Source organism: Mycteria americana, chromosome 3 (assembly GCF_035582795.1).
Source record: "Mycteria americana isolate JAX WOST 10 ecotype Jacksonville Zoo and Gardens chromosome 3, USCA_MyAme_1.0, whole genome shotgun sequence".
NCBI classification, from domain to species: domain Eukaryota; kingdom Metazoa; phylum Chordata; class Aves; order Ciconiiformes; family Ciconiidae; genus Mycteria; species Mycteria americana.
Genome location: NC_134367.1, coordinates 105,675,143 through 105,695,449, shown reverse-complemented (window position 1 = coordinate 105,695,449; position 20,307 = coordinate 105,675,143). Strand labels below are relative to the sequence as shown.

General features: G+C 41.1%; 1 protein-coding gene across 10 annotated transcripts in view; it reads left to right on the top strand.

The window, feature by feature from the left end:
- The window catches only part of ESRRG (estrogen related receptor gamma), a 392,451-nt gene extending 377,910 nt beyond the window's left edge, over positions 1–14,541 (top strand). For all 10 annotated transcript variants that reach the window (XM_075496438.1, XM_075496436.1, XM_075496437.1 and 7 more), the window contains one exon: positions 10,859–14,541. In XM_075496438.1, the coding sequence (XP_075352553.1) occupies positions 10,859–11,103 (245 nt within the window). In that variant the 3' untranslated portion in view covers positions 11,104–14,541. The remainder of the gene's footprint in view (positions 1–10,858) is intronic.
- The last annotated feature ends 5,766 nt before the right edge of the window (positions 14,542–20,307 follow it).

Genomic DNA, 20,307 nt, shown 5'->3' with positions numbered 1-20,307 from the left:
ATAGGGTGAATTCAGGATATGGGAGGAGGGAGGAAATTCTTATTTAACCTCACGAGGACCACACCTTACCTTACGGATCCTCTGCGTTTATGAGAATGCTCCTGTAAAAATTATTACCTGTGCAGCAAGGGTTAAAAATGTCAGAAAGAATTTTTTTTCTGCATTTGAATTTAAAAGTGCTGAAGCAGTGAATACTGTCAGATAAGTAAAAATCGTTTGTGCTTTGTTGTTTTTCCTTTTGTGTCTCCTTAATGCTTTATTGTGGTCTTAAGTCCCTTTTAGCATTTGCATAAAGTTCACGATAGATCCCTCTTTAATGACGTGCTGATCATTAGATACCTGTGTGTCAATAACATGCTCTGATGCTATGTTCCATTGACAGTCACACCGTGCCCCTCCATCTGCTTTTGTTTTGACCCTATCTTTGAACTTTATCTTGGTTGCTGGCCAGTAGTTTTCCCTTTAATTACAAGAAGGAAACTGTCAATAAAATCTGTTAAATGGGATGCAATGAGTGGCTTGAATGGGCGGACGGCTATTTGTTCAAATTCTGCAGCATTCAAGGTATTGACAGTTTGTTTTCTGGGGCCATATGTGACGATCAATCTCAGGCTGGGCTCAGCCGCGCTGAAAAATGAAAAACCAGATTGCTTTTGCTTACTTGTGGATGACGACTTGTGATTTGGCGCGGTCCTAGTGAGATGAGACCTTCTGCCCAAATTGCCCCCCTGAGAGCCAGGACGCGTGACTGTTTTTAGAAATAATTTTTTAATTGATTTTGTAATTAACAGTTCATCTACAATATTGATGCATGAATCCTCAGATTGATAGGAGGGAAATTGTTTTCAACAATGAAGTTGTACTTTCCTATTTGTCTTTGTAATGTGATTTAGCACTCTGCATTTTTAATTGGAAATATAATTCAAAAACATGCAAAGCCAAAATGCTTATTAGTTTCTTTGTAAAATATTCTCCACCCCACTAACTCTGCCCTTAGTTTTAGAGTATTATCTTATTTCCAGAATAAACAAAATGCTGAAATGCCTCTCAAAGATCAAAATTATTTTTAATTGAAGATTTATTTTTAATTTTGACCATTGTTAATAGACACTTGAAGATGCTTTGCGGCTACAGGGAGGATTTTTCTCAAAATTGGTCATGCTTAATGAACAGAGCAAGAAAGTTATCTGGAATTAGGAGTCGAAATTGAGAACGTTTTTTGTATTTATTTTGATTCTGTAATTCAAAGACTGAATTAGAAATATTTCTACAGTTTACTTGATAAAAAGGATAAGAGGCTAGAATATAGGGATATGGTGTTAAATACCACTCACACCTTTTTCTTCCCCCCCCCCCAAAAGACATGCAGTGTTTAAGTAAGAATAAAAAATAGTGCTGCCAAAAAAAGTATAGTCATACATTGTGCATAGAGTGTGTCAAAATCATCTGTAGCTTGATTAACTTTGCTGGGAATTACAAGCAGGATGATGTCAGAGATAAATACGATTCAGCATACTAAAATTCAGGGCACATTTAGGTGAAAACATTTCCGTCCCTCATCTTAAATAAAATTGCTGTTTTAAAATCAAACTGTTGCAAGGAGGAGTTAAAAAAGCAGCCCAGCCATTCGACCTCCCTCTCAACAGAATGTTTTGACTACTGACATTCAACATTTCAGCTTCAGGTTGTACATGCAGCAGATATCAAACTTCTGTCAGCTGTAGCTACACTAACCTGTAGGTGTAGAATAGCACCTGCAGAATTACAGCCCATCGAAGAATACCAGACCCCTAGTGTTTTAATTTACAAATGCTGCTAAAATTAAAGTCACATTAAAGTAAAATTAAAGTTTTTGTCTTTTTTAATAGGCAAAACCAGAAATAGCTTATTTTCACATAACTATGAACTTGATTAATGTAAATCCAGCTATATCCAATAAAAAGAAATAAAATGCCATCATAAAATCAATCAGCTAGAAATTCACATTTTAATATATTTTGTTGCTACATCTGCTTTCTTCCAAAACTTCCACTATTTATTTTTCCGGTTTAAAATATATTAGCTTTTTTATAGCCGTAGAGAGAAGGCATGAAGTATAATAAGAAATCTTAGGCGTTTCAGACATTTTTGCCATATCCGCACTGTCTAGAAAGATTCCCAGGTTGACTCTACTGTAAACAGTAGACAAAGATGGTTTTATAGCTCTGTATCTGTGTTAGTGATTTATGATACAGTGTCATAGTACTTTCCCTGCTGGTGTATAGAAGCAGGAAAAAGAAATTGTAGATCGTCTTCCTATTGATTGTATTTTGTTAGAATAAATAGCACAAGCTTTGTTTGGGCCAACAAATCTCAGTATCATGAGCATTAGAACACCCCAGCTGCTAACTTGTCTTTAGGCCTACAGAGTCTACTTGTGCAGTACTCTTAACTGAGATAATCCTGCCTTTTGGTTTCTAAAAGGTGGGGAGGAGGAGCCGTTTTTCAGGGAGATTCTCTGACAGCCGTTATCAAATGTTCCCTTTGCAGGGTTGGCCAATGCCACGCTGCTTCTATAAATTCCCAGAAATGCAAGAAGTAGCAACCTTGTAGATTGTCACTGATTTCAAATGGAGTGCACGTAGCATCTGAGAAGTTTAAATACGTATATAAGAGCACAAATGTTGTATGGGCATTTCAGTCCCGTGTATGTTAAAGTCTATACAGGCATGATTCAACAGTTACGTTTAACTTGTAGTGCTTAATATGGAATTTATCAGGTTAGTTTTAAACATCTGCATTGATTCGATAGTAATTAATACAGCCTTTACGCTTGAACTCCAGAGAAGACCCCCTCACCACGGCGTTGCCCTTGTCCTGTCAGTATCACGAGTTCCTTTCCGTCTTTCTCTACCTTCCCTGCACAAAAGCAAGTAGGTACCTTGAAGCTGCAGGATGCAAGTGCCCTGCATTCCACCTCACACCGCCCAAATGAAGCAAGCTGGCACCAATGAGCACTTTGTTTACCCACGCAGAAAATCAACTTTGAACGGTTTCCAAAACATGCATGTACCAATTACTTCCTCGTGTGTAAGGGAAGGTGAAATATTTACAAAATACGTTTGAAGTGTACACAAGTGCGCACAGGCACACGTGAACACTCCGACACAGAAAAGATGACCTGCTCCTCTCTTTTTGTATTAGAAAATGCTTTCATGTATCGATTAGGTAATACTAAACAGGGAGTTGCAGGTGAGCAGTTTTTGAAATTGCCTAATCAGTAAGGACTAAATTGTGCCTTCAGGCCAAATGTTGCAGAAGAGCTCGGGAGTCATAACTGAGACCAGATTTTTAAGAGAAGCTCAGTTCCCATCTAAGACCTAACATAAGGAACTAGAGTGTCAAAATACATTAGCACATTTGAAAATCTGATCCGTGTGTATCTGCCTAATAGGCTGCTGGCATCTTGAAAAATCTGACCCAAATGTGGATGCTAGGCACTTAAAAGTATAACCCTGTGCACTGTTGAAAATTTAATCTTAAACGCTAATACTAGCTGTCCAGCCTGTACCACCAGAAGGAGAAAAGGACCTCCGCTCACCATCACAATTTCTGGTCTCTTTTATTAACTCTCCTAAAAAAAACCCCAGCACCCCTTCAGTACTGAAGGAATGAGAACCAAGAAGTATCTTGTGCATCTTAGCATAATGAAGCCCAGATTAACATTGATGCCAGTAAAGTTACACGATCATCTATCCTGGTAAAAAAATTAGTTCGTTCTTACAACTTACTTAGCTTTCCAGCCACCAGAAAAGTGTACTCAGAGCACTAGGCTATCACCATTAAATAACATTATCATAACAAAAATTAATTGGTAGAACCCTATAAATCACTTATTCCACAGGACATCATCTTTATTCCCTGTATAGACTGTGGCTTATCTTTTGTTACAATAGACTATATTTAGTTTCTAATAATGTCCGTGTTTTCATTTTGTTTTATTTAATCATCTTGTTAGTGTTAGAATCCATGATTAAAATGTATCTATTGTGAATATATTGTTAGAATCCATGATTAAAATGTATCTATCGTGAATATATATATAAAATATATACACACCTGTGTGCTATTGGTGTGTTACCAATGTTTATTTTGCCAAATATAAATAGCAAGGTCTGTTACTCTTTCATGTAATTTTGTAGAGAGTGGTACAGCACAGAAACAAATTTTTAGAAAAGGAAGTTGCCACAGTAGTCAGAGTTTCTGTGTTGCTTGAACACAGTTTCTTCCTCATATTCCATTCTCGTGTAATCAAATAGATGGCACCCGCAATTCTTAGAGAAAATAAATAACTCTGCTACCATTTGCTTAATGCTATCATTAAGCAAATGGTAGCAGAGTTAATTAATGGTTTAATTTTTTTTTTCTTTTTCTGGTAGTTGGTCTAGTAACTGATAACTTGGAGATATTCCTCACTTAGTTATGAAAAAGGTAGCTATTATTTACGTGTTAGCAGCCTGAGACTCACGAAGGGTAAGAAGTGAGGCCAGCCCCGTGGCAGGAGGGAGGACGGGCCCCGGGTTCCTTCCTGCTGGGGCAGGACTGCGAGGGGAGGGCTGTGCCGCGCCTGCCAAGGGCCAGCTCTGTGCTGACAGGCGGATTTTCTGGGTGGGAAAGCGACGGTAGGAACCACTGTGTCACCAGTGCAATTGCTGCTCTTCACTGCTATTCACCCTGCTTTTCCACAGCACTAAACTAGTGGCTCTCAGTGGTAATTATGGCAATTACTTAGAGCTTGTAGTGGATAAAAAGGATTTTGAAGCATTCGTTCAACATTTTCTTTTAGTTGGTATCTTACTCCCTAGCTCTATCATTCGAATCTCCCTTTTCCAGAGTTTTAGTAGCCTTATTGAGTAGGTACTCGAACCAGTTCATAGTATGCAATTTGTTCTGCATTGTGGAAATACTCCTTTATTTGTTGCCCTCGCTACCTATCCTAGCAGAAAGGAAGCCATTTCAGGAACAAAAAAAAAAAGGTGGTCTGCTATGTTTTAACTTACCTTATGCCTGTGGTTTTAGTTCACTGCTAATCCAGTTAGCCCCTGAAATAAATCGGCGTGTTCTGTGAAGTAATTTCTTTTCTTACTACATCTTCATTTCCTACTGTGTTTTAAAAAACCGTTTTGAGGCTTCAGTTTTCATGTCTCTCCTTAAAAGTGGGCCAAACCAGTGCAATCCAGACTAAGACCTTGTTCGCTAAAATCAATAATACCAGCTTTTGTTTTACTTTTTTTGGTTTCCATTGCTTATAATTCCTATGGACAAGGAATTCTTAATTTATTCCTCTTTAATTTCCAACATATATTCCGATTGAAGTGTCCGTTTCCAATAGAATAATCCGGATGTCAGATCGTTTTTGCTGTACTCTTTTGAAGGGAAAATATTCTCTTTGCCTGTGTGCTTCTCTCTTAGCCTAACCATGCAGACGCCAGCAAATAGTTCTGTTCAGGAAGAACAGGCAAATAGGTGGTCAAAGTTAAGTATATTTGTTGACCCTGCACAGGGAGGACCAAAGTAAGTGTCTGGGGCAATTTAAGTTCTAGACTGGAAAAGGATGGGAATTGTTGCTGGGTGAGGGAACCAAGAACCTAGTTTCATTTGCTATCAACAGTTTCCATGGGTTGCTTCTGTCTTAAGCAATATGCTTTTCAAAATGGCACTGTGTTGTGTTTCTCATAAAAATTACACAGAAACACAGTGTGGGCAAGCACTTTGCAAAAATGCAACTTTCCCTGTGTAAATCTGGCATACGTTTCAGGCAGGAGAGGAAGGGGTTCTCTAATTCTGAGAACAGTTCACGCGTCAATAAACACTGCGGCGGTTTTTGTGGGCTTTTTGGCTTGGCAATACAGTCTAGATAATAAGTTCCTTTTATTTGAGACATAATCCAGATTAGGGTTTTCTTGTCTTTACGTAAAGCAAAACCAGTTTTGCCTGCTCTTCTTACTCTTCATCCCATCCAATTCTTCCAGGATCCTACAACTTTCTAAACTTATTTATTGGGTTTGGGTTTGTGAACTGCTCAGCTATAGGGAATCACAAACGTCACCGCGATTGCTGTCTTTCAAGTACTTGTTGATATTTGCCTCTCTGATGTGCTTTATCAGCATCTTAATGTGTGTGTTCGCTGCTGCATGCTCCCTGCTGCTTGATTCACTATAATAATTTCTTCCTTTATGCTGCCTGAATTTTCTGACATGAAGAAATGCTTCATTTGAGACCCCTGGGTTTCTACTGCTTCTTAGTGATGTTATGTACAAAATACATACATACGAGCCTTTAACTTTCCTCAGAGCAGTATTTTGAGAGGTCTCCTTGTCCTCAGTTCAGGTGCTTTCCAATCTTTAGCTAGTTGTCACCCTTTGGGGTGCGTTCTAAATAATTCCTGGGTGGTTGGATGTTTGTTTGCTGCATTTGAGATGAAGCTTGAATTTTAAACGAGGTAGACTGTAATCTGAATTTCTATCTGGATCTTGTGGTGTTTTTCTTGGATGAGAACTCAAGTTGTCTCCCATTTCTGCACAAGGATACAATTAATCGGCTGATCAGATGAGGTACAATTCTCCTTTCCCATCCTGTGATGGTGAAAGAAAGCGTTTGCAAGAATAGAACGAGATTCTCAAAGTAGAGCTCAATGAGTTGATGTCCTCATGTATTGATCTCACGCTCTCCCTTTGCAGCACTGATCAGTAACAACTTTTCCCCCTTCTAGACTGAAATCCCATGTTCTCAGCAGCGCATCCTATCGACAAGTCTTGTGTTTGTCTGTTGAGGTCTTCAGTTTCACCAGCCCGGGATCCTTTTTTTGCAGGGCTTTTAAGATCAAATCCTGATTGCTTTCAAATTTCATTCTTTATATAGGCACTGAGTTTTAAGAGTATTACATCTGGGTACAGGTTTCCTCTGGATATTAGCTGTGTAGGATGTAATTGTAAATTATCCAGACTATCTACAAAGCCATTTAAAAAAAAAAAAAAAGTATAATTTCTAGGGTTTTTCTTGGTATAGGAAGAACATTCAAAATCTTTGTACCTAACTTATAATTCAATTTCATATTAACTGTGGAATTATTTCTTTGTTTCTGGATTGTCACACAGACTCTACGTTTCCTTAAATTATAGTGGTTCTTGTTGACATTGCCCTCTCTTACTGGCGAGGACTGGGTGTATCAGCAATAAGGTAACCTGCTCTGAATTCACTTCTACATCTGCCAGTCTGTAGTTACTGAAAAGATTTCTCTTTTCTTTTATTTTTCCTCCTCTTTTCCCCTTGGCTAGTTCAGCGTTTTCAACCATTTTCCTTATTTTCAAAGGCTTACGCCTGAGGGATTAAGATCTACATTCGTTTAATATCAGGAATAAAGTGGAAGTTCCAAACTGCAAGGCTAAAAGTTGAAGAAGGATCTTTGTAGAGATTAATAATTTCCTGAGCCATCTGCGAGCTGAATCATGGTCTAATTAAATAGCACAGATTTAGTGAGTTTGCATTTAAACATTAGCAGACCCTAGAATGGGTAAAGCTGAAATGAGTTTGAATCTTTTCTGTAAATGGGAAGTTAAATTCTCATAGTAATTTGATCAAATCATTTTCAAATCTGCCCCTCTCTCTCCTATTTTTTCTTACCTCATTTCCTGTGACAAAATCTGTTTCCCAAGGCACAGCTTCCTCAACTCTGCTCCATGAACCACTGTTCGGCAGCGGAGTGCTTGCATCAGGCCAGTGGAGAGCTGGCTGGTCACGTTCTTCCCAGCTGCTAAATTGTTTTCAAAGACAGCAACAAATGCATTAAATGCTTTACTACTATTACTTTTCCATGTAAGCAATTGCTCTGTTTACCGGAGGGATGGTATACAATCACCCCTGCGAGGAGAGGATAAGATCCCTTTTTTAAAGATGTTGTCCACACAGCGGAAGAGTTTGAGAGCATGGAGTGTAATCGCTGTATCAGAGGGCAGGTTTTGATTCACCTTCCGTTCTTGCGTTTTCTAGGGGTGTTCTCTTCCTCTTTTCCATCCTCACTCAGTTTCTGTGTAAGAAATATGTAGAGCATCTGTGTTCCTAACGCTGAAGGCCAAATTGCTATCCAAACTGCAGAGCTAAAGATCTCAGGCAAGTTTCATCTCTGTGCAAAAAATACATTAGTCCAGACTCCGTCCATGTATTTCCAAATTCAAACATGGTCACAGTTACAAATGCCGATTCTGGGAAGACCCAATCAGACCAGTTTGGTAGAGTGTTAAAACCGAAACATTTATAGTCAGGTTCTCCAGAAAGTCCTGTCTCTCTATGCAGTGTGGTGTAAAAAAAAATTCACGAGAACTTGGTGAGACTTTGACTCGCCAAGCATTTTGTTGCTGCGAAAATGCTCCTATCTGGTTCCCCAGCAAATCTGGCCCTGGCACTGTGGGTCTGGGGAGAGGAGGAGAAGATGTGTAATTTCTGCACAAACTGTGCATGGTTTATAGAAAAATTATTTGGAGTAGCACATGGTGTGTTGTATAGAACAACAGTGAATATCCAAGGACTTGCTAAAGAGTCGGGGCGTAAAGATGGCAATTTGTTTGGAGTTTGCATTCCAAATTAAGCCCGGTGGTTGGACACTATGCTTAAGACATCAGTCACGTTTGTGTGTGTGTGTGTCAGCATGTCTGTATCGATAACATCTGTTTGTAGGACACAGAATTCAGGGATTTTCTCTTATTGACACAGAATTATTTAATAGAATTGCTGTATGAGAAAACGATCAAAAATGTATGGATTTGGGGAATGGTCTCACGTTAATTAGAACTAAATTTTGCTAGAGGTAATATTTCCCTGTCATCTTTTTTAAAATGTTGTCGCTTTCTTTTTCCCTAAGAGAGATATTTTTGCGTTTCTCTGCTTTCAGCACTGTGCACCTTGATGTGCAGTATCGCATCGCGGCAGCGTATGTCTTAACTGCATGCTTCTTAGAGCATGTATTCGCTAAGACTCAGAATTATTAAACACGTAAAATTCCCATAGGACTCCATTATGTGTAATTAACAGATAAACTGTCATCAGAATCAATAAAACGTGCTAAATGATCCAAACTTGTATATAATTAAGTGTCTGTTTTAGAGCGGGAGCTGTAACTTTTATTTTTTTTTTTCTTTTCAATTTGCACATTTGTTTTGACAATAGAAGCTGGAACATTTTTGTTAACCTGTTACTTACTGGTTTGTGTTTTGGTTTACGTGTTTGTGTTTGAAAAGAGAGAGGTATTTACTATCTGGCCTAATTATCTGAGGAAATAGTTGCACGTCAGCTTTTAGGGAACGAATCTTAGGTGCATCTTAATTCTCTGAATGTAATTCAGATATTTGAAGCACGTGCAAAATTTGATGTTGCTATCATCAACAGCGTAAAACATGAGGCTCTGTCAAAATACGGATCCAGGGCATCAGGCTGCTTAATGCAGGGCTTGGAAACGATGATGGAAGTGGGTTCTTCACCATCCAACTCCTCAGTCATTATTCTGCCTGGGAACAGGAGCTTTATTCCAAAACCAAAAATTAAGCTGCAAAGCAGCGTTGTACTAACCAGAGTTTTCAAGGATATACTTTAATGATGCCATGTCCCACTTTCACCCTGCGCTAAGCTTGCACAGCGTAGCCTATCCCCAGGACTTGAACCCCTTGCAGCAGTTATATTTTCATACGGTGGTTTATTGGCTCTGTAAGTCTGTCGACCATCCAGATTTTGGTAGCTGATAGGGGCTGTTTGGTGGCCTCTTTCACCTATGACTGTTCTTCCTTACTTGCATTCACCTCACTTTCGACCACATCAGGGTTTTTTTGGCATTTATGACTACATAAAAGTCAGAGAATTAGGGCTGCTTGTCCGAAGTCATCTCAGCATGGTCCAGTAACTGCGCATTCTCAGGGACATCTTCCCTTTCTGTATCTATGCTGTTGAGGGTTTTACAGTTATTTCAGTTAGATCTTTTCTTTTTATTTCACACTTCCATTGCTTTAATCTTTCCGGGTCACGTAGCAGTTTAGTTTAGTTCCTGGTGTGCGCTGCGTCTAGGCTTGTCACTCAATACTTACACCACCAAACCATCTCACCGGGAAAGGTACAGGGCGAGGTGCTTGCTTTGAGTGATTTAGAAAAAATGCAAAACCCCAACAATAACAAGATAAACCCCCCTCTGAGTGGGCGGGAGAGAAGGATTACACCTTGTAGGAGATGTTAGCTTCACCGAACAAAAGCTGTTCAGGAACATACGAAGTGTTGCCCGTCTGTCTGAATGTGCCTGAGGGAGAAAAAAAATCAGTAAACCTATCGGGAAATCGCATCAAACCCGCTTTTCCCTTGTGTCAGTGCAGTGGTCCTAATCCCGCCATCAGCATCAGCCGGGGTAGTGGGTAACGACCATGGCGTCCAACTCCACAGCCTTGGAGCCCGACACAGAATTTTGCCGAGCTTTTCCATAGTAGGGCAGTCATTCTTGCTTCCCTGATAAAACGCAGCCCTCAATTCGTACAGCCCTTTGGTGCTATGATTTCTTCACAGCAGTAACTGTAAGAGATGGTTTCCGGAGCAGCGAGGGTGACGGGTTGTACTTGTTTGAGGAGGACGAGGAGAAGGATTATTTACAGGAGAGTTAATTATACATTTGTAGTTCCACAGCAGTTCCAGCTGTTTTCCTGAAGGTCAATACAGAAATTAGTGGGTAATTATCTTCCTTCTTTGTGAAAGAGGATGGAGAGAACCAGTGAAAGTGTTGTACAGCCATAGCGTTATCTGACTTTCGGCACACCGAACTGAAACCTCCTTTTGCTCCTTTGTTTTGCAGACTCAATGCACATAGAGGATGTTGAGGCAGTGCAGAAACTTCAGGACGTCTTACACGAGGCTCTGCAGGATTATGAGGCCGGGCAGCACATGGAAGACCCACGTCGCGCAGGCAAGATGTTGATGACTCTCCCGCTTCTGAGGCAAACCTCCACCAAGGCTGTGCAGCATTTCTACAACATCAAACTGGAAGGCAAAGTCCCCATGCACAAACTTTTTTTGGAAATGCTGGAGGCCAAGGTCTGACTAAAGCATCATGGGCTTCCCCATCATGCACGTTTTAAAAAAAAAAAAAAAAAAAAAAAAAAAAGGGAAAATAAACAGGATAATAATGGCAAAGAAACTTAGTGTTTAATTAAGGAAAAAATGACTGCACTGATATTTAGCAGCAAGACTGTGAAGCAGCTTTCAACTTTTTCTTCTGTGTCTTTCTGATGCAGTTTTTCTTTTCCTTTTCCTTTTCTCTCTTTTCCTTTCTGTTCTTTCCTTTCCTTTTTCCTTTTCTCTTTTTTCTTTGCTGCTGAACTTTCTAAAGAGGTCTCTAATTGAAGAGAGATGGAAGCCAGGCCTGCCAAAGGATGGAAATCCATAATATGGATGCCAGTGAACTTATTATGAACCATAATGTCCCCAATGACAAAGGAATCAAAGAGAGAACCACCGTACCTAGCAGTACAGTACAACACGATGAACTGACTGAATGCAGTATTAGATTTCATAGGAGCAGTCTCTAATTAGACGACTAAGCGACGATGCATCGGCTGCTTCTTACCATTGCATTTTCCATCTAGATCAGTTACAGCCATTTGATTCCTTAATTGTTTTTTCAAGTCTTCCAGATATTTCTTAGGTTAGCTACAATGTAACTTTTTCAGGGAATAGTTTAAGCTTTATTCATTCATGCAATACTAAAGAGAAAGAAATACTGCATTTTTGTGCTGGCTTGAACAATGATGAACAATAATGAAGGACAAATGAATCCTGAAGGAAGATTTTTTTAAATGTTTTGTTTCTTCTTACTAACGGAGATTTTTTTGTACCAGCTTTACCAGTTTTCAGCCATTTATTAATGTGGGAATTTATCTTACTAAAGCAATAGTTGAAGGGAAGGTGCATATTATCACGGATGCAATTTATGTTGTGTGCCAGTCTGGTCCAAAACATCCAGTTTCTTAACATGAGCTCCAGTTTATAACTAAATGTTCACTGACTCAAAGGATTAGATTACACCTACAGTATATCCGAGTAGTCTAACATATAAATACTCCATGTCAAATACCAATCCGTAACGGTGTTAGGAGACAGCGACTGTACAAAGGTATAGTTGCTACGTGATTTCTAACTGCTTCAGTTGCAAATGAATGAGATACCGCCTGTTTGCAAAATTATAACCTCACACGCAGAAACCCCCTATGAAGCGATAGTAGCTTAGAGGCAATACGGCAAATGCCGACGTTTGCAAAATTAAGAAATCAGAGTAGTAGACTTCTGACCAAATTGAAGAATTTAACACTTCTGTACCTTATTTATTGATTTAGATTTTATTTTGTAAATGGCAATCTTTAACAAGTAGCTAAACCAGTATATGTGCTTTTCAACCAGTATTGTCACAGCATGAAAGTCAGTCAGTTTCAAGACTGTTACGAGGTGTAATCTAATGTATAAACCGATTAGATGCCCCCAGAAAACTACAGTCGCTAAATAACCAACAAACAGTAACCTCCATCAAATGCTATACCAATGTACCAGTGTTAGTAGCTGCTCCCTGTACTATGTGAACATCCTTATTCTATGTACACAGATGTAATTAAAATTGTAATCCTAACAAACAAAAGAAATGTAGTTCAGCTTTTCAATGTTTCATGTTTGCTGTGCTTTTCTGAATTTTTATGTTGCATTCAAAGACTGTTGTCTTGTTCTTCTTGTGGTGTTTGGATTCTTGTGGTGTGTGCTTATAGACACAGGGTAGAATTAGAGACAATATTGGATGTACAATTCCTCAGGAGATTACAGTAGTATATTCTATTCCTTACCGGTAATAAGGTTCTTCCTAGTAATAATTAAGAGATCGAAACTCCAAACAAATACTCGTTATGAACAGATACACACTGAAATCATAATATTTTCAAAACAAGGGATAATTTCTGTAACAGTTTATTATAGAATACCAATGTATAGCTTAGAAATAAAACTTTGAATATTTCAAGATTATAGATAAGTCTAATTTTTAAACGCTGTAAATATAGCTTTTATTCAATCATCTCTCAGATGTTGTTATTAACTCGCTCTGTGTTGTTGCAAAACTTTTTTGGTGCGGACAAGTTTCCAAAACTATTGCTACGTTGTGTGCTTTAAACAAAATAACAATGGGCTGATGCTCCATCGGCCTCGTGCTAGGAAAAAAACTGTGTATCTATCATTAGCTATATGGGACTATATTGTAGATTGTGTTTTCTCAGTAGAGAAGTGACTGTAGTGTGATTCTAGGTAAATCATCATTAGCAATTCATTCAGATGGTCAATAACTTGAAATTTATAGCTGTGATAGGAGTTCAGAAATTGGCACATCCCTTTGAAAAATGTCAAAAAAAAAAATACAACTCCTGGGAAAAAGGTGCTGATTCTATAAGATTATTTATATATGTAAGAGTGCAAAAAAAAGTTTATTTTCCAGAAAGTTTGTGCAGGGTTTAAGTTGCTACTGTTCAAGTACACTATATATATATAAATATATAATATAAATATTGTTTTTGCTGTATCACATTAAAGAACTTGGGCTTCAGGGTCAAAAGCCAATCGACTAGAAGTATACAAAAACACACAAAAAATGGAGATGTGTTAAAGGCACACGGTGCAAACTTTAGTTTTCATTTTCCGTAAGTTTTTGGAGCTGCAAAAGAACAAGTATCTCAAGACTGTAAAAGCATTAACCTGAAACATAGCTAAAAGAACTGCACGGGCTTTATAATGTTGTTCATCTTAAACCTTGCTGGAGAAGAGTTCTTTCAAGACCACTTACTTAATGTGAAGTGTTGGGAAAATTTCAAAGGGTGTATGTTTTAGCCATAACGATTTAATTTCTATTTTTGCTTCATTTTTTAATTTTTTCTTATTTAAAGCAATATGATTGTGTAACTCCCAGAAGTTACACATTTGTTTCAATCAGATCAGATTGTTGTATTTATTCCACTATTTTGCATTTAAATGATAACATAAAAAGATATAAAAAATTAAAACTGCTATTTTTCTTATAGAAGAGAAAATGGGTGTTGGTGATTGTATTTTAATTATTTAAGCGTCTCTGTTTACCTGCCTAGGAAAACATTTTATGGCAGTCTTATCGTGCAAAGATCGCAAAAGGACAAAAAAAATTAAACTGCTTATAATAATCCAGGAGTTGCATAATAGCCAGTAGTTAAAAACCGAAACAAAACAACAAATAAAAACAAACATGTCTATAGCTGTAGATGGGCTTCACATCTGTATAGCAATCAACTGTATATTTTTGTGATGTGTATCATACCGTGTGCTCCAACCAATGTCCATTTGTGTAAATGTATTTATTTTATATTGTATATATTGTTAAATGCAAAAAGGAGATATGATTCTGTAACTCCAATCAGTTCAGATGTGTAACTCAAATTATTATGCCTTTCAGGATGATGGTAGAGCAATATTAAACAAGCTTCCACTTTTGATTGCTTTTATTTTATTTTTTGTGTTGTGGGGGTTTTTTGGTTTTATTTTCTTTTTCGGAGAAGGAAACGGAGCAATTAGCATTACCTTTTGTTACTTCCATTCAAAGAGGAGCCAGCGTTATCACTTCTCCCTTAAAGTACAACATGAGCGTAAATAAATGCTATATAAAGCCTTGTCAGAATGAATTCCGGTGTGGTACAAGGCATTTTGCATACTCTTAAATATGCAAAATGTCTCATAGCACATTAGAATTCAGGCTGGCAGGCCTTTATATAGCACTTATTTAATCTTAAAGCATCTTCACATCAACCTGCATTACTCAAAATCATTGCCTCTCTGTCAATGTCATAAAAGAAAACTTTCCCACTATTTTAAGATCACATCAATATCATCTAGAAGTACTTACTTGCTTTCTCCATCAACAACCGAGTCTATCATTCATTTCCTACTGCAGGAGACTCCTTTTATGTGTTCTGGGTAAAAAAAAAATTCAAAAATCTGTATTATTTGATCCAGCTTTTCTGAATGGAAGTAAATAGCCACCGGAGCAATACTATAGATTGGTGTTAATGAAGAGCACTGATGAGCCGTCGAGATCCAGGGGGGTTGCACAGCAGCACGGTCGCAAACTGGCAGTAAATGGCCTCTCAGCCTTGTACCTCGGAAGGGCCGCAGCCCCCTCGCGCGGGGTCAGCCCCTCTTTCCTGTGGACCCTTCTGGACCGTCACAGAAGTGCTAACGTGTGCTTTGCTTGCTTTTTAGCCTATCTCGATAGTATTTTGTCCTTGTGGTTGCCAACATCTTTCTCGCCTTCGCTGCTGGCCGTTCTCTGGAGATGCTGGCTGATGGCACAAAGGCTGCTGAACAGAACGGTGATGCTCGGGGACGGGAATTGTTTCAGCCAAGCTGCCGGGGGCTTTTTGTGCCTCGCGCTTTCAGTGGCAACGTGCCTTAAACGGGGGGCACCTCTTCCCTGCTGCCAGGGCCTTCTGTATTTTAACTGTCCTAGGAAATGGGGGGGCGGGGGGGGACTAGAAGGAGCAGCAGCACGATAGAAAGGCGAACCCTGCGTGGACTCTTCCAAAGAGGTCAAAACTGGTTTTTAGCGTTGACGCTGCTGTGCGTGCAGGCGTACGTACGTACGCGCAGAACTGCTTTCACCCCCTTCTTTAGCGTTCTGATTTTGAATGATTGCAAGGGACCTCTTCAAAGGAAAGCGTAATGCCGCACCGTAACTTAAAAGTGAAAAAAGTAGTGGTACGGATTTTCACACACAAAGGGGGAAACAAAAATGTAAGCAGCGGTACTCCTAGTCTTCCTCGACATGTGATTGGCTCTAATCATTGGTTAAAGTTTTCACATACAATTAAAAAACGGTAATTAATATTTCTGTACCATTTTTCATGAGAGGATCACGAAGCACCATACAAGCATAAATTTCACCTCCCAGAAGAGAAAATACAGGGAGCACTGAGGTGAAGCCACTTCTAGGGGCCCAGCTCTGCCGAGTTGCTTTGGTTTTTTTCTTTCTGTCTCCTCCCTACCCTGTCTCTGCGGTACAGCCAGGACGGGCGCAGAAATCCATCGGAAACATTGCGGTAGGCAGAAGTGTTTCAGTAGCTATCTGTGGGGAATTTGGCTCGGAACACAAACCTCTAAACTATGAAAATAGCTACTAAATCTTTAAAGAAAACAGAAAAAGGGCTTGGGCGCTGGCATTCGTAGCTTGCCCAGCACATCCCGCTACAGCTCTCAACGGCTGCAGCCCCAACCTTGTGGCTGCAGCAACACCGCTTCGCTCAAATCCGATCAGCAAACCGGCAGAGCCTTCTCGTTGTGGATAGGGCTTAGCTCAGCGAAACTAGACGTTGACTGACACGGTTTACATCGCCCTTCCCCTCCCCTGCCCCCCCCCCCCCAGTAAAAGAAGCCATCCCAGTGTAAGAGCACGGTTTTGCCACCGTAGGTGCTTGTTTGACAGCCCTCTACCCCTGCCACCGCGCCAGCCCGGCCGCGGAGCGCTCCGCTCCTCCCACGCTGTTACGCTGGCACCCGTGCCCGCTCGCAAGCTGGCCGATGCCGTCAGTGTTGATGCAAAAGCAACATGCGCCGCTTGCTGAGCTGGCTACTGAACGGCGTGGGGTTTCTGACGGGCTCTGAGTGTTCTTTGGAGCTTTGCATCCAAGCAATCGTCTAACTCGATGTCGTTTGGGCTTTTTGTTTGGTCGGCGGGTTTTTTTGACCTTGTGAGTTCACAGTGTGAAAAGGTCTGGCAAACACCAATGAAAAGTAGTCTGGTGTGGTCCCTCCAGCTGATCCTTTCTTAGAGAAAGAAATGGCCTGTAAATCATGCACCCGTCAGTGCTATTACACATGCAGGTATGTGTGCTTCCTAATACACAGCGCCAGTGCTGCTGAAATACTCATAGAGGTTAAATATGTAAAAAAAAAAACCAACCCCAAACCACCAAAACCAAAACAAAAGATGGATTCTGAAAGCTAACAGGGAGGGAAATATTGTCCTTAGTAGGACAAGCCCCCATGCTGTGCATCTTTCCGTGTCCTCCTGCAGCATCACCTGGTAATACCCTACTGGAAAAAAAACACCCCTAAGCACAAAAACACCTGAGATTTTTTGTGTACAGGCTTTGGCAGCAGCAAACATCGCTCTTTTTTTTTTTTGAACATTACCTGTCCTGGCTCCTGCACTAAACTCAAGAACGGGACAGCCTCCATCTGTTTTCTGAATTTTTTTCTACAGCCTTTGTTTATTTTCCTTAACAGCTTTTTTCACTTGCACCTTTCCTTTCCTTTGCATTTCATCTCTCCTGTGTAATGTAGGTCTCTGATTTCACATGGCACTTTGCTAATTACTATATCCTTCGTTATCCAGCCTGCCTGCTGTAGCTGCCTCACAAGGAGTGTGCTTCCCCTGTCTGATAAGATGCTGATTCTCTGTGTATAGGTTGTCTCCAACATATAGATCATAAACTTCCTCCTCGTGGCTGCTATTACAGAAGGTTAAAAAAAAGTCTAGAAAAGAATATGGGTGCATTTCTTGGCTTTTAACATTTTTATTCACAAGCGTTCACAAGTGTTGGCGTTGCCACATCCCGGCCGTGCTAATCGTTAGTATTTTGTTAAGATTAAAGGCCGCTCTTTCTTAGCGTTCGGATTCCCAAGCCTTGTTCCTTACAATCTCCGTTAATATAAAAAAGCAAGTGGCGGTAGATTGATTACACGCAGGCTCTTATTATTAAGCAGAACGGAAAAGAAAGGAATTTCAAAATATAATCCTCCGTTCCCAGGAGTATTTGTCTTGTTCTCCATGAAGTTAAAGGTCTGAAATAATGTGCCCATCAGGAGCTCAATGTTGCATGTCCATGCCAGTTGGTCCAAGGGCTTGTTATGATGGTAATGACCTGCTGAAACGTGAGCTTTGATGGCAACAATACAATTGCTACCAGCTCACCCGCTGGGAGAAATATTTTATTATTGTCAAATGCCCTCCGCAGAGATTTGTTTTGCCTGTTCCTGTTTAAATTAAATTCAGAGCAGAACTGCATTATTATTTCTCTAGAGTATATTTGAAATAAACAACTAGTCTCCAAATTTAGGATTCCTGGTTAGTTTAAATTTTCTTATTAGCAGAAAAATTACAATAGGTGACAACATAGCTGCAGGAATATTATTATGGCAGCCGTACAAGAGATTTACACACTGAGAGCATGGCCTAAAAGCACAAGAACTCCCTTCTACTTTACAGATGCCAGCCAAATTAATAATTAACTGTGCCATAAATTCTCCAGCCTTCAAGAATGATGTCAATGCTCTTCTGTGTCACACTAGAGGAACTTTGTCATAAGACTAAGTGGTGTTCTTTATAAAGAGCGTTACTTATATGCAGAAAGCGGCCCAAGAAAACAGCCCGTGCCACTCCATATTACAGCAGCTCAGCGAACGAGTGACAGCAGGACTTCAGTCATTTACTGCTGCTTTCTCAAGGCAAAACTATCTCCTTACGCCTGTGAAACAGAGCAAATTTTGTTCCACATTAAATGGGCCAGATTATCTCTTCCACAAGCTAAAGAGACAACACTAAATCCCAGCTCATGTAATTTCCTTCAAAATTGTTCTGCTCGGGCTGGGTGTTCCCAGGAGCGCCACCAGCAGAATTATCCAGCGATTCAGCTGTACTTAAATTGGCAGATGTCGGAGATTTAAGACAGTCCCGAAGCCTTAACACAAATCCTCTACTTCTGTACTGCCTCGTGGCCTCTCCTCGCTCGTCAGCCGATGCCGCCGTCGCTGCCCGCTGCCGAGCAGCCGGTCCCGCGGAGCGACGCGCTGCCGGGCGCTGCGTGCTGGCCTCGCTCAGTGCAGCACCCAGAGCCAGGAGGGGGGCGGGCGATGCGCTGCGGGTTCGCCTCTCTGCCTCGCTAAGAACAGGCTGTAACCCTGCCTTTCTCAGTCGCGGGGCCTGGTTGTCCGCTTGCTGTTTGCCTTTTCCCCCGGTTCCTTAGTGCTCGCACCAGTGAAAAGCTGCTCCGTCTCAAGACTGGGTGATTTTTGTACCCCGCTTTGCTGAAAGATGCTTTACCCAGCGAGGCGCGTGACTAGCGCAGGGCAAGCGTCTCGGCGCGGGCAAGGTGATGCCTGTGAGCTAATGGGGCGACGGCGGGTTACCTGCCCCGCATCAAAACGTCAGACATCTCCTGGAGGAGCTACCACGCTCCCGAGGAGGGAGGGACATTTGCAGGGGAGGGGAGGACGCCGGGGACGCTTCCCCTCCCGTGACGCCCCTCCGCCTGCGCTGCCCAGCCCTTGCGCAGGCTGCCGGCCCCTCACACCAGCCGTGGTCCGGCCGGCAGAGAGCGGGGGCCGCGGCCGCCAAAGCCAGGAGCCGGCGTGGTTGAGGCTGGCAGGCTCTGCAGGCTCTCCTCGCAGGCAACACAGGCAAGGTTTGCAAACTACGGACGTTCGCCTGGCTGGGCGCTGGGGAACCGGCTGCGGTAGCCCCTCAGCGCGCTCTTTAGGCAGAGCGTTAGAGGGTAAATGGCAAGTGAAAGGGGTTAAAAGAAAAAAATATTTTAAACTGGCAAGCGCTTTACGAATCGCGCTCCTAATGCTCTCCAGTTCAATCTACCATGCTCTATCTAATTTCACAGCTTCCTTGGGAATGTCCACAAGGTGAGGGACTGGCAGTAAGAGGAAGTCAATAAGGGCACAATTCTCATACCAGGCTGTGAAGGAGTCACAGAAGTGCCGGTATTACTTGCTAACTTGGGCTTAACTGGGGTCTATAGGGCTCCTCGATGGTACTGAATGGAAAAACTCCATAACATCCTCAGCAGTTCCCTTCTTCCCTGCTATCCTGATTTAAATTAAAACAAAAATACCTGGGTCTGAATCCCAGCGAGCATCCCTCTCTGCTCACACAGAAGTGCTTCAGCCTGCCCTAGCGCCTGCAAGCTTACTGCCCCACGGACTTGCCAGGTACACAGGTCTCTCTCCTTACCCACAGCTGAACCTTCACTGAATATTTTGCCCTTTCCCATGTAACAAAAACATCTTAATGAATCCGATGTCTACAGCCCGTCGAGGCTGAGCTGTACAGCTTAGTTGCAGATACAGAATAACCTCCTCAAGCAGGGGTTGAATCCCGGATCAAGCCCACGGTTTCCACCTCAGTTAATTTGCGGCAGGTTATTCCCACTCTGCCATGAAACCTTAGCGTAATCGTACAGCAGT